Source organism: Hoplias malabaricus, chromosome Y, assembly GCF_029633855.1.
Source record: "Hoplias malabaricus isolate fHopMal1 chromosome Y, fHopMal1.hap1, whole genome shotgun sequence".
NCBI lineage: Eukaryota > Metazoa > Chordata > Actinopteri > Characiformes > Erythrinidae > Hoplias > Hoplias malabaricus.
This window is the reverse complement of record NC_089820.1, coordinates 43,017,907-43,033,482: the sequence shown is the minus strand read 5'-3', so window position 1 is coordinate 43,033,482 and position 15,576 is coordinate 43,017,907. Positions and strand designations below refer to the sequence as shown.

The 15,576-nt window shown below is 38.8% G+C and overlaps 1 protein-coding gene across 1 annotated transcript; it reads right to left on the bottom strand.

The window, feature by feature from the left end:
* Positions 1-4,765: 4,765 nt before the first annotated feature.
* Positions 4,766-9,328, bottom strand: LOC136678005 (keratin, type I cytoskeletal 13-like). Its single transcript, XM_066655752.1, has 8 exons — positions 8,883-9,328; positions 8,025-8,107; positions 7,176-7,332; positions 6,768-6,932; positions 6,305-6,430; positions 5,945-6,165; positions 5,344-5,393; positions 4,766-5,051 (listed from the first exon to the last, which is right to left on the bottom strand). The coding sequence occupies exons 1-8, from the start codon at positions 9,273-9,275 to the stop codon at positions 4,945-4,947; spliced, it is 1,302 nt and encodes a 433-aa protein (XP_066511849.1). The 5' UTR covers positions 9,276-9,328; the 3' UTR covers positions 4,766-4,944.
* Between the last annotated feature and the right edge of the window lie 6,248 nt (positions 9,329-15,576).

Sequence of the window (15,576 nt, the reverse complement as noted above, 5' to 3'; positions counted from 1 at the left end):
CTTAGTGGGGAAACACATTGATTGTTTAATGATGGCTTGGTATGGTAAAAGGGGGTGTGACAGGACAAAATACAGACAACATTACCAACCAGTACTTCCTCCTGATATTCCGATATGGCTCCAGGTAACCATAACCATTACTCTATTGAATATAATGATAATAACACTGGCCATGGTTTTCACACAGGAACAATTAACAACGGTAGAGGGAACAGTTGTCAATATTTCAGCAATCGTACGCCCGGCAAACGCGACAATTAGAGATCTGACATCACAGCTAAATAGAACTAAACGATCAACCATCTCTCAGCCTAAATCTAAATGCATCAGACGCTGGGGAGGTATAGAATTAGACTATCATTGGGGTGAGACAACCGCATGGACAGTGAACTTATGTGAAGTGGTTAAATGTGGTACAAATCAGCTGGGGCATAAGGGGGAGCCGGTGTATTTGTGTTGGTCTCGTGACGACAATATTAAATGTAATCAAAACACCGACCAAGCAGCTTATAAGGCTAGACCTTGTAACAAATGGGAAGATGTGATGAGGTCAACACATGTTAATTGGAATCCGACTACACGTTGGGTGACTCATGAACTGGATAAATGGGAAAAACTTAACATACAGAGGGATAATGGTCCAATAACCAATTTGATAACTATTGCATTGGAGTGGCAAGCCGACCCTAATGGGGAAAAGTCTTCAGCGTTTTTCATAGGGGTCGGGGTAGATGTAAGTGGTAATGACCCTGTAGGATGGATTAAGCTCAGAGTTAGAAATAAACCAACAGCCGACACCGTTGAGGACACAAAAAACATGACAGACAACACTGGGGGGAATCAGTCTATATTGGGAACAGATTATTCTACATGGACAACCGAACAAATCGTAAAATTAAGCACAGGGTTTGAAGGGAGTAACTTATGGATTAAATGGATAAATGCGCAAGCCAGAGAAGCTAACATGGACAGGTGCATAGCATGTGCGGCAGCCAGACCAACATTGTTTTTAGGTCCAGCCCCATTATTTCTGAGGGAAGACCCAATAGGGTTTAAGTGTATGATTAACTTAACACATATGGCTAATCCAGCTAATTGTACTGCCTTGGTAAACATTTTTCCAGTCATAGCAAACAACACCGGTTCAGGGCCGTTCAAAGTTCCTGAATCAGGTAACTTCACTTGTTTTAATCATACAGCAGGTGACGTGACACGGAGTACAAAACACTTAGGTAACATAAATCCTAAATGGTGCCACACTATATTTAATCATGACTCCGGTAACTATATAGGACCATGGGCTAGAGCAGGACTGTATTATTATTGCGGAGGGTTAAATCTATTGCTAAGACTACCTACGTAGTCTTGGCCTTTGTGCTATAGTTAGATTAATTTCCCCAATCACTATGTATGGCGCGCACAAACCCACTCCTAATCACAATAGGCTTAGACGATCAGGTGACTATGAATTCGACTTAACTAAAAACACACCCACTTATATAGACGCAATAGGAATTGCTCGCGGAGTGCCAGACGAACATAAATTGGTAGATCAGATAGCGGCAGGATGGGAAAGTATTTTCATTTGGATCACACCAAACAAGAACGTTGATAGAATTAATTACGTAAATTACCAAGTAATGAGACTGGCTAACATCACTGGAGCAGCAATAACTGGTTTATCAGAACAACTATCTGCAACTTCATTAATGACCATACAAAATCATATAGCTTTAGATATGGTACTCGCTAATCAGGGTGGCGTTTGTCATATGTTCGGAGATGTATGCTGTACTGTAATTCCAAATAATACGGCCCCAGATGGAAAGGTGACTAAAGCCTTAATAGCCCTAAAATCTCTGTCTAGAGAGATGGCAGAAAACACGGGAGTAGACAATCCAATCACTAAGTGGTTAGAGAGAACTTTTGGACAATGGAAAGGCGTGTTCATATCTATGGCTTCAGCAGTAGCGGTATTCGCCGCTATTTTAGTCACGTGCGGATGCTGCTGTGTACCTTGTATTAGGTCTCTGATAGGGAGAACAATAACACGTATGATGGAGGGCAAAGATCCTCCACCACCATATATGTTAACAATGTTGGAGTCTGCGGAAGAGCGGGAGGAATTACTGTTGTAGAATAAGTAGTTTGGGAGATAACAAACAGGGAAATAATGTTACTTCCTCCTGTTGACATGGTTAAATTTTGGCCGCCTGGGGGCAGAAGGGGCTAGTGGGAGAATTTTTCCTGTCAAAAATTGGTTGGTTGGCTGCCCGACAGGTTTTCGCTCTCACAGGTTAAACACATATCAAAAGCATGGTTGGAGGACCTAGAGTGTGATGACGTGTCTTGGGACACGTCATAAGGGGGAATTGTTGTAGAAAACAATTTTATTACTTTGTGTTAGTGGACAAATATCTTTAAATGATGATTAGAAAGTATAACCACATACTCATTGTATGAGAACTTGTATTTTATATGCACTCATATGAATAACTAACCAGCATTTACACATATAGTAAACATTTTAGATTCTGCACACTAACTGGCATGTTGACTCAGTATTTGCACCTTTCTAAATTCTTAAACACTTAACATTGAACAGATCTGCACTTAGGCTTTTAGCATGCTGATATAAATTACAAGTGTTAGCCAGGGGGGGCTGAGCTTTAGGGGCATGATTTGACCTTGAAGTGCATTAGTGAATCTTTAAATTTTGGTGACAGAAAATGTGGTTGTCAGCCTCGCTAAGAATTAATGTTTTTGGGGTCACAGTGCATGTGAAACTTGCACGCGAGAAAGTTGAGTACTAACATGTGAAATTATGCATATTAATATATGTTAATCAGCCAGAAACGCCTCAACACCAGGCTATACGTCATAGGGGGTATAACTGTTGGGGTCAGATGGGGGAGAGGTCAGAACTCTACTGGGAAGGGTATCAGACCATTTCATGTATTGTTCTCTTGGATCCAATATTGTTAAATAAATACTTTGATTTGCTTTGAACTTCACTCGACTGGTTTTTGCAAAGCTTCCGAACGAGCACGTTTCCCCGAAGAGGGAGGGTGTATTTTGGACCTTTTGGATATTTTAAAATTTTAATTATTTTGAGAACGTTCCAAAATAACATTTTAATCTTCAATTTCCTCTCGTGGGTTTTTGTATTTTGAGACTTTCCTTTCGCATTTCACCCGATCCAAATACAAATGTAGTCTGATCCACAAATGTGGCCAGAAAGCGAACATGCTACCCATAGGAGGCACTGTTGTTTTAGGACGTGTGGGGCCAACTTAAATATTGACGCATTTGCGCAACATTTAATGATGTTCGAACAAATCCCGCCCAAGCCGCTGAATTCAGCTTCATATCACACACAGTTAGGAGCGGGTGATCACTGTGGAACACTTTTGATGGCACCCTAAATTTAACGACGTTAAAGTCCAGCGTAACTTCGCTAATTTCGCTGCAAACTAGAGTTGTCAAAGAAAATACTATAAAATCATCCCGTATTCGGGCACTAAAACCCGTGTTGCGTATTGGAATGATACTGGACGCGTTGTGTTACATACTTTTGAGATTGGACTGGTAAGGCGGGTGATTTGTTTCAGATAGATGAATGCACTTCTCATTGGTCATCACTTTTATTTAGCCAATCAGCAGCCAGAGTTAGCTGTCCATTTTCTGCGGCAGCCAATGGAGTCACAGTCCCGCCTACTTGTTTTGCTGCGGCCCAGGTCAGCAACAGGTCAGTCCTGAAACACTGGGCAAAACAACAGTTGTTCGCCTGCTGGCCACATTTGTGGATCAGGCTACATTTGTGTGTGGATCGGGTGAAAGGAAATTCTCAAAAAGCCTGCGAAAGGAAATGAATAAATAAACGTCACGAAAAACGTGAGTAGCTTGATCCACAAATACAGGATCAACACTTTACAAATACATTTTAAATTCGAGACTTCGACTTTACAAATATATGCAACGTAAATTTAAATTAATATTTTTATTTTCGCATAAAACATGATATATCTATGAAAACCACAAACATGTATTTATGAATTAAAATTCATAGTTGTACAAACTGCAGACCGTGAGACGCAGATTGAGATGTATTCATTTGTGAATAGGGAAACACATATGTGACTTGTGTTTAATTTGTGGAGTGACATTTCCGCATTTGTAAAGTATTTTGAGACTAATCTCTCTCCATACGTCTATCATTAGTACATGACCGCTTTCATCAAACCCTAACAGGAAATGTTCCAGCCACTAGTATGCAGTTTTTCTAGAAGATTAGGGATTTGATCTGCCATAAAGAGGAAACTCCTGATCATTTTTTACTTGAAAATTGGTGTATGCGTAGATGTCTATAAAAGTTTGGAAATATTGGTTCTATAAGATATTTGACTGAACTTCCTTCATCTAAAGTGGATCTATGAAAGCTGGATAGTGTTAATACAGATGTATTACAAGTAATTGTTTTTAGCTTTATTTTCAAGCTATTTAATTAATGATGAAATAATAGATATGTGCTTCTTTCATCAGCAGTTAGAGAAACATTCAGTCATTTTTGCTAATGAATTCTTCACATTATCAAGCATATACTGCCACCTAGTGGTCTGGATTTATCAGAGATTCTGTACTAAACCCTGTTTTACGCATGGCATTTACACAAGTGGGGGACCCGTTTTTATTGATCTAGAATTGTGTAGATAGCCTATAAACAAACTAGAAGTATTAGAAATGACAGTCACACTATGATATGGCACTTCAAATTGTTCTTTATTTCAGTATTTTGCTTAAAACTCTCACAGCTGTTACAGTGGGTAAACTTATTCACTGAGTATAATCAGACAGTTACATTCTCTTGTCTCTTACAGATGAATTACCACTAGCTTTGGTACAGAGAATGTTTCATGATGTGAGAAGGTTGAATATTTTGAGTTCTTATTTCTTCAGAACCTCCACATCCACGTCCTCTGTGCGGGAGACAACCTTCCCATCGACCACTTCCTCCACCACTGTCCGGACACGCTTAGTCACCACAGGCTCAGCTACAGTGAGCAGAAGAATTAAGATTTTTAATAATGTGAAACAAACTATTTTATAAAAAGACACTAATCACAGGCTAATTTATTTTAAAAAAACATATTTCATATTTACAATTCAATCTATAATATTATTTCTACAGTGAATAAATATATTTTCCAGAAGGCCACTAATTATAAGGCTAAATTACAAATATTACTGTATACCTTGACACTATCCACGTACTGACCTTTACACTGTATGAATACTTATTGTCTCTGCATTTTTAATGGTACAAATGATAGTGAACTAACTTACGTTTAGGAGGAGGAGGTCTGACCTCAACCACTTGGGTCACTGTTGTCTTTCTGTATTGAAAAAGGAGAAAAAAATATTTAAATCATATTGAAATAAGGAGAATGCCTAATATCTCCAGATCATTTTTATCCACAAGAAAGCAATATCTGAAAATTGTACACTATGATGATACACTACAATTACCTGACATTAATAATAATTTGTCATAACACTATCATGGTGATATGACAACAGTCATATCACAGCCCATATATCCAGTTACAATATCCCTAATTTTAGCCATTGGTAGTTCCACTGTCAGCTTTACAAAGTTGGAGGAGAATACTAACTAACTTAAGGGAACATTTACAGTTTATTGTGTTATAATAACAGATGAAACAATAGCTCCAAGCACCCTTGGAGGAGAACATTAACTACTAAGTCTGTTACAGTACCTTAACACGTTAGATTGAGAAATCTAACTGCTAATTCTTTTACATAAGCTAAGTGACGTTGTTTATGTGCTGAGGACATCTACAAAATGTATTGTTTATAATGAAAACTAAATTGCTTGTGAAAAAAATACTGTCATATTAGGCTGAGAGTATTAAGGTGGACTCACTTGACGTCCTCTCCATCCAGCAGCCTCCTGTACTCAGCGATTTCCAGCTCAAGCCTGGTTTTGATGTCAAGCAGCATCTTGTATTCGTTGGCCTGACGCTCAATGTCCAGACGAACCTGCGATAGCTCTGCCTCTAGTGAATTAATCATTGCCTGCAGTTGAGAGAGCTGGGCACTGTACCGAGACTCAGTGTCAAGAAGTGTGCCCTCCAGAGCCGCTTTCTAAAAGAGAGACAGAGAGTGAGTGAGAGATAGAGGATGTATGAGTACTGTGATATAACACTAATACTAATCTCATGAAAATAATGTGTGTGTGTGTGTGTGTGTGTGTGTGTGCGTGTGTACATGTTAGTGTGCATACCAGACTGAGCTGAGACTGCAGTTCAATCTGAAGGGCCTGTAGAGTTCTCTTCAGTTCACTGATCTCGCTGCGGGATGTCTGGATACTTTCTGTACTTGTCTTCACCTGCTTATTCAGTTCATCAAACTGAAACAGAGAGAGACATACAGGGAGACAAAGACAGAGAGGTTAAATGTCAGTGACATGATAGGGCAGTACCTCTATGATGCTGATTTCTCCTTAACTGGTCCAAGAAATACATGTTTTCTTACTATGCCTTTAAGTGAGACTAAAATACATAAGTTGTATTTTTTAGAAAAAAAAAATTATATATATAGTTTTCATATATGAACTCCTCCTCCTTTATAATGTCTCTGAGATATAATACACCAGGTGTAATGTATTTAACACAACATATTTTAATATTTAAGCATTTATGAACAAATAACTGCAAATGTAATGTAATACTTTTAACAGTTCTCACCTTGCCCTTGTACCAGTTTTCAGTTTCCCTGCGGTTCTTCTCAATCATGTTCTCGTACTGAGCACGGATCTCCGCAAGGACTTGAGACATGTCCTGCTGAGGAGCAGCGTCCACCTCCACGTTCACTGAACTGCCGGTCATATTACTGCGCAGGGCTGCCAGCTCCTACAGGATATACACACACACAGCAGGATTAATATGTGTTTATTTTGCTAAATACTATAGTGTTTTATCCTTGTTGCTAAATAACATTAGAATCGAATTTTGATAGAATAAAATGTACAAATAATAATCTCTTTCAGAAATACTGTATGCTACTTTTGTTGGAAAAAGCTTGTCGTTAAACAAGGACTATATGATGAATACAGGTGTGACTTTCAAAGTTACAAACATGCATCAATCTCTCACCTCTTCATGGTTCTTCTTCAGGTAGACGACCTCCTCCCTCAGACCTTCGATCTGCATCTCCAGGTCAGAGCGAGTCATGGTCAGTTCGTCCAAGACTCGGCGAAGTCCAGCGATATCGCTCTCAACAGACTGGCGCATTGCCAACTCATTCTCATACCTGACCACAAAAGTAATGGTTAGTATTCTGGATTATTGTTTTTTACTTATTATGTGCCTAAATGCAGGGGCGCTGCTGGAAATTTTGAAAAGATGCCCCCCTACACAAGGCAATACTATTAAAATAATATTAATAGCCCTCAAAGGGCCCCCTGTCAGTGCCAGGCCCTTAGAGTCGTCCTAACGAACTGAAGTGTACAGGGAGCGGTATCAGAAACCCCATAGTCAGGTCTTCTAGGCTTTTTCACATTTTGTTTCTTAAACACAAGGTAATTTTTATTGGTCAAATTTACAACACTGTACTGAAATCAAAGAGGAAGGGGAGGGGATTATTTCCTACCCTCTTCCAAAATGTACATAATGCATTGTTTTAGTGCTGAACATGGCAGGGGCTCTATTCTCCCTATAACAGGCCAGTGAAACTTCACAATAATTTTGAAGTTGTCATTTTAAGGTAAAAATATTATATGGCCTCAGCTCGTCTTCACTTATAAATGGCTAAGTACATTTGGCCTTTTTTTTTTTTTGGGACCTAAAACACCCCCCCCCCATCCCCAAACATCTGCCCTACACTGATCAGATAGTACAATTTTCTGTTAAGTTGGAAAATAAATCTTAATATTCAAAGTAATTTGTAAACAAATATTTCAAAAAGCAAGAAATCTTAATCGAATAAATTATAACAGTACTAACTTGACTTTGAAGTCTTCAGCTGCAAGTTTGGCATTGTCAATCTGGAGGATGATCCTGGCATTGTCGAGGGTCGCGGCACTGATCTGAATAAAAGAAAGGTGGGTTAATGGTAAGTCAGAGTAGTCATTACTTTTATTTTGAAGGAAATAAACACCCATTGCCATAGCCAAAAGAGCTTAATAGACATAATAAACTTCCAGATCTCATATCTCATGTGTACTGGATGGAGCTCCATCATTCCATGTGGGAACAATTTCACTGTTCAACAGAGGGAGGAATTTAGGTATTTAAAATTTGCCACTATTTTCTGTCATCAACATCATCAGTCCATATCTTTTACACTGGCATTTGTGCTGTAAGCGTGATGTCTGGTTCCATTCACCATTGTTTTTCTACAATCACAATTTCCCCCAAAAAATAAAAAGACACCATCAATCACTCTGTTTCAAAGAATGAAGAATGAAGGAAATTTGAAAAAAAATCAGTAGAAACACATTTAAACACTGGGAAACTCCATGATTTCAATGGATGACAACTTAGTATTAAAAATGACACACCCCAGGGGCACTTATATATATTAATGATACTATATTACACATATGCCTTTATTTACCAATAATTAAAAACTGAAATAATACTTTAACAAAAGAGTTTCTATAAGAATACAGAAACCCAGATATGGCACGTCACTACACTTCAGATTTTGCTCCCTGCCTCACGCGCTAAAATAAATTTATCACTAGAACATAAAAGTAACAAACACGTTTTTTGTTCGTTTGTTTTTGTTTGTTTGTTTTTAAATAAAACCCAAACCCGGATGTCCTGAAGCACCCATAACTTATAGATGTGCCCGCTCACCTTGGTGCGCAGCTCGTCGATGGTTTTGTAATAGTGGCTGTAGTCGCGCTTGGAGGGCGTGCGCTTCTCATGCCACTCGCGAATCTGGCGCTCGAGCTGCGCGTTGGCCTTCTCCAGAGCGCGCACCTTCTCCAGGTAGCTCGCGAGACGCTCGTTCAGACTCTGCATGGTGGCCTTCTCGCTGAAGCCCGCGACCCACCCGCCATTCTCCAGAGACCCGCCGGCGCCCAGCGAAGAGCCCATTGACCCGCCCGCGCCCCCGTACGCATAGGACACGCGCACGCTGTTACTGTCCGCGCCGCCGTAAACACTGGAAGCGCGCGACGCCGACACGCGCTTGTTTGCAGAGCCGGAGAACGACAGCTGGCGGGAGCTAAAAGATGTGGTGTTCATGATGGTGATGATGCTGCTGGAGGTTTAGAGGGAGCTGATCCTGCGAGAGAAGAACAACCTTCTACTGACAGGTTACACAGAGGAGCCATATATATACACACACACACACACACACACACACACACACACAGCCCAAGTGGGCGTGGCCTAAACACCCCTGGAACCTGAACATGCTTGGACACTAGGTCTCCATTCTTCGTCTCCAGGCAGGCTTTGTTTTCCGCTACATCAGCTCCATGGCATCCTGATCTATTCTGAGATAAACTGTAAAAAGTTACGTACAGTAAACTATACTCTGACGCGAATACACTTATATCCTAGCGGTTAGGTTATATTCTCAGTGTGTGCAACCTGAGGAAAGCACCCCACCCAATACAAAAATGGATGGGGTATATGTATATTCCATGAACAAAGTTTGAGGTATCTTCATAGTCCTCCAAAACAAGATGGGCTAGTCTATTTCCCATAAGAGTTGAGGAAGAATGAGTTGGGTATTTTTAATTTACCTCTAATAAAGAAGGAAATTCCTTTATTCCCACAAGGATGTATCTGAATAGCTACAGCTTCATTATTAAGCGGTTTCAAATACGCCTTTCATACATTAATGTGGCTTTTGGACACATGCCTCTCTTCTTTCAAAGACATAATAGAAACTGCCTGACAGAATTAACAGGATGACAGCAAAGTGCACAAATATTCCTGTAAGTTCTTTGATGGGGTAAATGTGTATTACCCCAGCAGTGGGTGGGGTTTTTCAAGGGAGAATTGGGTATCTAAATATCAAACAATTAAAAGTTGAGTTATCATAGTATTCTCCTATGAAGACTGGCTATTCAGGGTTACATAGCGTATTCCCAAAACAGGGTGGGGTATCTATTATCTAATTGTGTGTCATGTGTACCTGGCGCCATGCAGGTATTTTCAGGGCCTAGCGATCTGAAGGTTGCCATACATGTGCCACTCCCTGGGATTTGAGGTGTGCCAGAAAAGGATTTTCTAAAAGATTTTTTAAGACCTTCATATCTACTGAAAAAGAAGAAAAGAAATAATACAATATGTGTTTAGTTTAAGTACCCTCATGAACACTTGAAACACTGACTTTCACCTTCAGTCCATCTGTTAAGATCTGATCTTTAATTAAATGATGCCATACATCACTGAGAATGAAATAGCTGAAGGTGTTACCATGGAGGTCACCTGGGTTTGATTCCCTGCCTGAGTTAGCAGAATTCACTGTGCTAACAAGGGGTTATTGGGCAAGATGTTTAATATCACATTCATCTCTTGCATGATTTGAAAAAAATATATATCTTGCGTCACTCTGGTGTCTGCCAAATGCAATAAATGGAGTAAATGCCACTCTCCACACCTGAGATTCTTCAGTGATGTACAGATAAATTACAGGCTAAATGTCTCTGCAGTCTTTCCAACGACACAAGAATGTGTCTAAGTTCTTGTGCTGCCTACTAATTCTTGCCAAATTTTAAGGCAGCATCATGTATACTTTTGCCTGGGTTTTGTAATTATTACCTGCAACCCTTTAGGCTACTATTAGATGTAATGATATCAAACTGTTGATCCAGCAAGAACAAGAACCCACATGAAGCCTTTTGTTTTGTTTTTTTTGTTTTTCCCCACATTTACGGAGTTTATATCTTTAACAAATTGGTGGCAAAATACAATATTACGTATTTAAAAGAAGTCTAGTGTGCTTTGTTGAATGCCTGGATCAATAAATTGCAAGAGAATATAGCAAAATAAAAATAGAGAGACAAAACATCCCTTTTTTCCCAAGACAATCACCTTTTTATGGTCCATGTTTGGACCTCCAGATTTATATAATGATATATACATATGTCCTGAATGTCAAACAACAAATTGCTGAAAGATATATATATATATCACATCACAGAGAAATGTTTTTTTTGTCACTTCATGAAAATGGTGGCACACCAGTTATTTCACAAGATGAATACCTGTGAACTGATTTTACAAACATCAAGCTACATTGATATTAGCATTAAAGTATTTAGCCTCATTCTTCTGACACAGTTAAATGAAATTGTTCTTTCAACTATCAACTTCAAAAGGACTATTCATTCTTGTGGAGCAAAACAAATTCAAATTTCTCCAGGCTGGCCACCTGGCTGCTACTCATGAAAAATAAACCTCCACTTCCAGATAATAGTAAATAGAAAATGAAGTGATGTATCTGAATGTCTGCAACATATGATGCCTTATGTTATGTAAATTGCCTTATATAAAATTTGTCTGAAATACCCCTGGCATCATAAACCTGGTCACCACAATAAGAAGACTAAATGTGTTTATTTTGTTAAAATCTTTATACCACACCTCAGATGACCAGTTTTATTAGTCTAGTGAAATCTTTCTAGTTTGGAGGGAGTAAGTTCTTCTGCACTGTAACTGTCAATATTACATATCCTGTACCTTTAATTAGGGAAAATAATTATAACTTATTCTATTAAAACGGTATTGATTTCATAAGCAGGTGGCACAACAGGTCGTGTTCCTGTCACACTGCTCCATTGTTCTGGGGTTGTGAGTTTTAGCCATACTCCAGGTGACTGTCTGTGCTCTCCCTCTGTCTACATTGGTTTCCTCCAGGTGCTCTGGTTCCTCCCACAGTCCAAAAACACATGTTGGTAGGTGTATTGGCTACTATTGGATCTATAGTGTAGAGCTGTGTTGTTTATCTTCTGGGGAGAGTTACTGTAGCACACTAGGTCTTGTGTTGTTAGGAATCTCATTTTATCTAAGGCCAGTTTTGAAAACATTTAAAAAAAATAATCTCATGAAAAATGAATAATTTCATGGTTCTTTTGCCTGGGAAATAATAAAATTACTCAGAAACATGGCTTTCACATATGTGCCACTCCCTGAACTCTAAGCCTAATTCACCTTTAGTCTTTGGACCCTAAGCTCTGAAAGAAGATTCCATAGTTCATTCTTATCAGCAAAGTTCCTCAAAGCCCAGACCTTGTTGATGTGTTAATCAGTATTAGTGTAGGGAAGACTCCATGATGGTGGAGTACATGCCAAAGACGCAGTAGAGATAAACACAGTGTGAACAGACTGGTTGCTTAACGAGGCGATTGACCCTGTGGGGGATGATTGTGGTTTGAGTGAGTTGATGGGCTGAGACAGATTTCAGATTTCACCTTTTGTCGGTTGTTGAAGAGTATGTCATTAAGCTAATTAACTATGAGCAGTTTAAACAAGTGCAACAAGTAAAGCTTGCTCAGGGGGTTTGGCACTATCACTTCATCCAGCTACTGCCATACATTGTCCATTCAACTACATTGTAATGGCTTAGCAGTATTCCTCTCCCACAAATCTATTATGTTTATCTAATAAATATATATATATATATATATATATATATATATATATATATATATATATATATATATATATATATTAGGAAAACATTAAATTTAACTTCAACAGGCATCATGTATCTAAATCCTTGGTAATGAGCTGATGACCATTAAAAAATTGGATTGAAAGTGTTAGTGTCATGTCATGTTAGTGTTAGTGGTTATGTCACTAGATTTAGTATCATGGATATAAAATATAAATTAAATAGTTAGCATTAAATTAGAATTAGATTTTTTATGACAAGGTAACAGATTCTGTTTCAGTTTGAGCCTCAAGGCTGAGGCAATAGCTATGAAAGACTTAATATGCTAGCATTGTTAATTTTTTTAGTCCTTACTAGATGACATCACCAGTATGTTATTGTGTTAGCAATAAACATATACAATAAACAATTTCATGATATCAGATCAATAAACATGTACCAATGATTTAAAAAAAATATGTATGTATAAAACGCCTACCAAATACTTGGCAGACTATAAACAAACAAAAAAACACCACATATACAGGCTAATCCATCCATTATCTGTAACCGCTTATCCAATTTTAGGGCCGCGGGGGGTCCAGAGCCTACCTGGAATCATCGGGCATATACAGGCTAATTATATATACAATTCTGAGAATTAAAAAAAAAAAATAAGAAAATGTGCAAAGCATCTTAAATTTGTATAGAGATTTCTATGAAAAAGCATGTTAGAGCTAGGGGCAAGTTTGGCCACATCTGTTACCATCGTTTAATAACATTGCATTTGAAACAAGAAACATTTGAAACATGTTATTTAAAAGGTCTAAACCCTAGTGCCCAATGCAGTCCTCCAGGTGGACGGTCGTTCCTGGTCGAGAGTTTGCTGTGCACGTTTGGCTGCCGCTTCTCGCCAGTGTGCATCCTTGGGTTTCTAGAAAGGCGCTGTATAACGTTAAATTAAATAAATAAATAAATCATACAAATTAATATGCCATGAACTATCTGTTATACTACTAGCATTCAGAGTTTTACAGGAATGTTCAAACAATGAAAACAACAACATAAAAAATAAATTTAATCATGTTCCCTGTCTTGGAGATTAGTTTCCTTGGTTTTGTGCCAGAACAACAGAGCTAATGTAGTATTAGTAATCTTATACCCCACATTCCAGTGAATATTAGCACTAGCATCATACAAACTATGCTTTGATCATTCACTAACCTCCAACAGTCTTCCTCATTTGGTTTCTGACACTGTCATTTATAACAGCAGACAATGCCATGAACCATACGTCTCCATTACTAATGAGCTACATTATACTTCATTTTTCAGTTTAAACACCATTTCATCTCCAGGACTTATATAATGTTGTTTTATTTTACACAGTTATATAAGGAAACATTACAAGTATTCAGCACTCCTCGTGTAGAGCACAATTTAATGAACCTTCAGAGAACACAACAGGACTTTTACAACACTTTTGTACCTTTAAAGGTACCTTGTTTTAGTGACAATAATGTACCTCCCATCTTTTTTTCCTGAGACTGTATTTACAAATAAATATGTTTTATATGATTTGCACACTATTGCATTTTGTTTATATTTACAAAAAGCCTTACAACTGTGTATTAACTTAATGATGAATATATTCAGCAGGTAGTGTCGCAGTCACACAGCTCCAGGGACCTGGAGGTTGTGGGTTCGATTCCCGCGTCGGGTGACTGTCTGTGAGGAGTTGGTGTGTTCTCCCTGTGTCTTTTCCTCCGGGTGCTCCAGTTTCCTCCCACAGTCCAAAAACACATGTTGATTGGTGACTCCAAAGTGTCCGTAGGTGTGAGTGAATGTGTGTGTGTGTGTCTGTGTTGCCCTGTGAAGGACTGGCCGCCCCTCCAGGGTGTATTCCCCGCCTTGCGCCCAATGATTCCAGGTAGGCTCTGGACCCACCAAGACCCTGAATTGGATAAGCGGTTACAGATAATGAATGAATATATGTACCTACCTAGATGCTATTTTTATTTGTTGCGGGATTTAGATGTTGCAATCACATTCTGAACAGTAGCAAAACTTCAGTGACCTAAACCTGAACCTACATTGTCACACGCTGATGGGTTTGACTGTTCTGGACAGGATTAAGATTCTGATCGGTTGAACTCTTTTCAGTTTTTCCAGTTCTCTGGAGAATTCTGGGGTAATGTACAGTGTTTGGTCACAGTAATCACATGTGAACAGTTATCTCTCTCTCCATCTGCCAGCATCTCAGCTATGTTTCTTTTTGTACCGTCATGGTCTGATAACTTGGAAGTTCACACCACCTTCTGAGGGTAGTGCTAGCCAAGTCCAACAGCTGCTGGGACAAGCCTGGTGACTCAGGTATGTGCCCAACCTTGTTCCTTTAGAAAAAAAAAAACATTGGTACCACTCCCTTTTGTAATTATTTTTCTGAGAACGGCCGCCTCTTACTTGCCCCAGGTGCTTGGTGTCAGAGCAGATCAAAGTCGTCTAATGGTTTCTCTGTCTTTTGTGCTCTACACTTGACATGCAAATCCTGAGTGATTTGTGTTAATGCGAAACACAATTGTACAACTTAAGAGCTGATTTCAGCTTGCGAGCAATAGATGTCTGGCTAATTTTTAACAACAGCATTACTAGATGCTGAATGAGGGATTTGGCTTTTTACTCAGATGCATAGATTCTGAATTTCTGTTGCCATGGAAAATAATCTGCCATTTTTATTGATTTAATTGAGGAGATACACCTGTTTGGCTCCTTTATATAGACATCATGTCATATCATCACTGTCCAAATACAAATAGAAATCTTTAAGTCAATGTAAAAGGTTTTTATTCAGTAATTTGGTAGCATTTCTATTGGTCTGTTCATCATGAAATTTGCACACAATGGGAAGGACAGTGACTGAGTTCAAATGATGTAGTA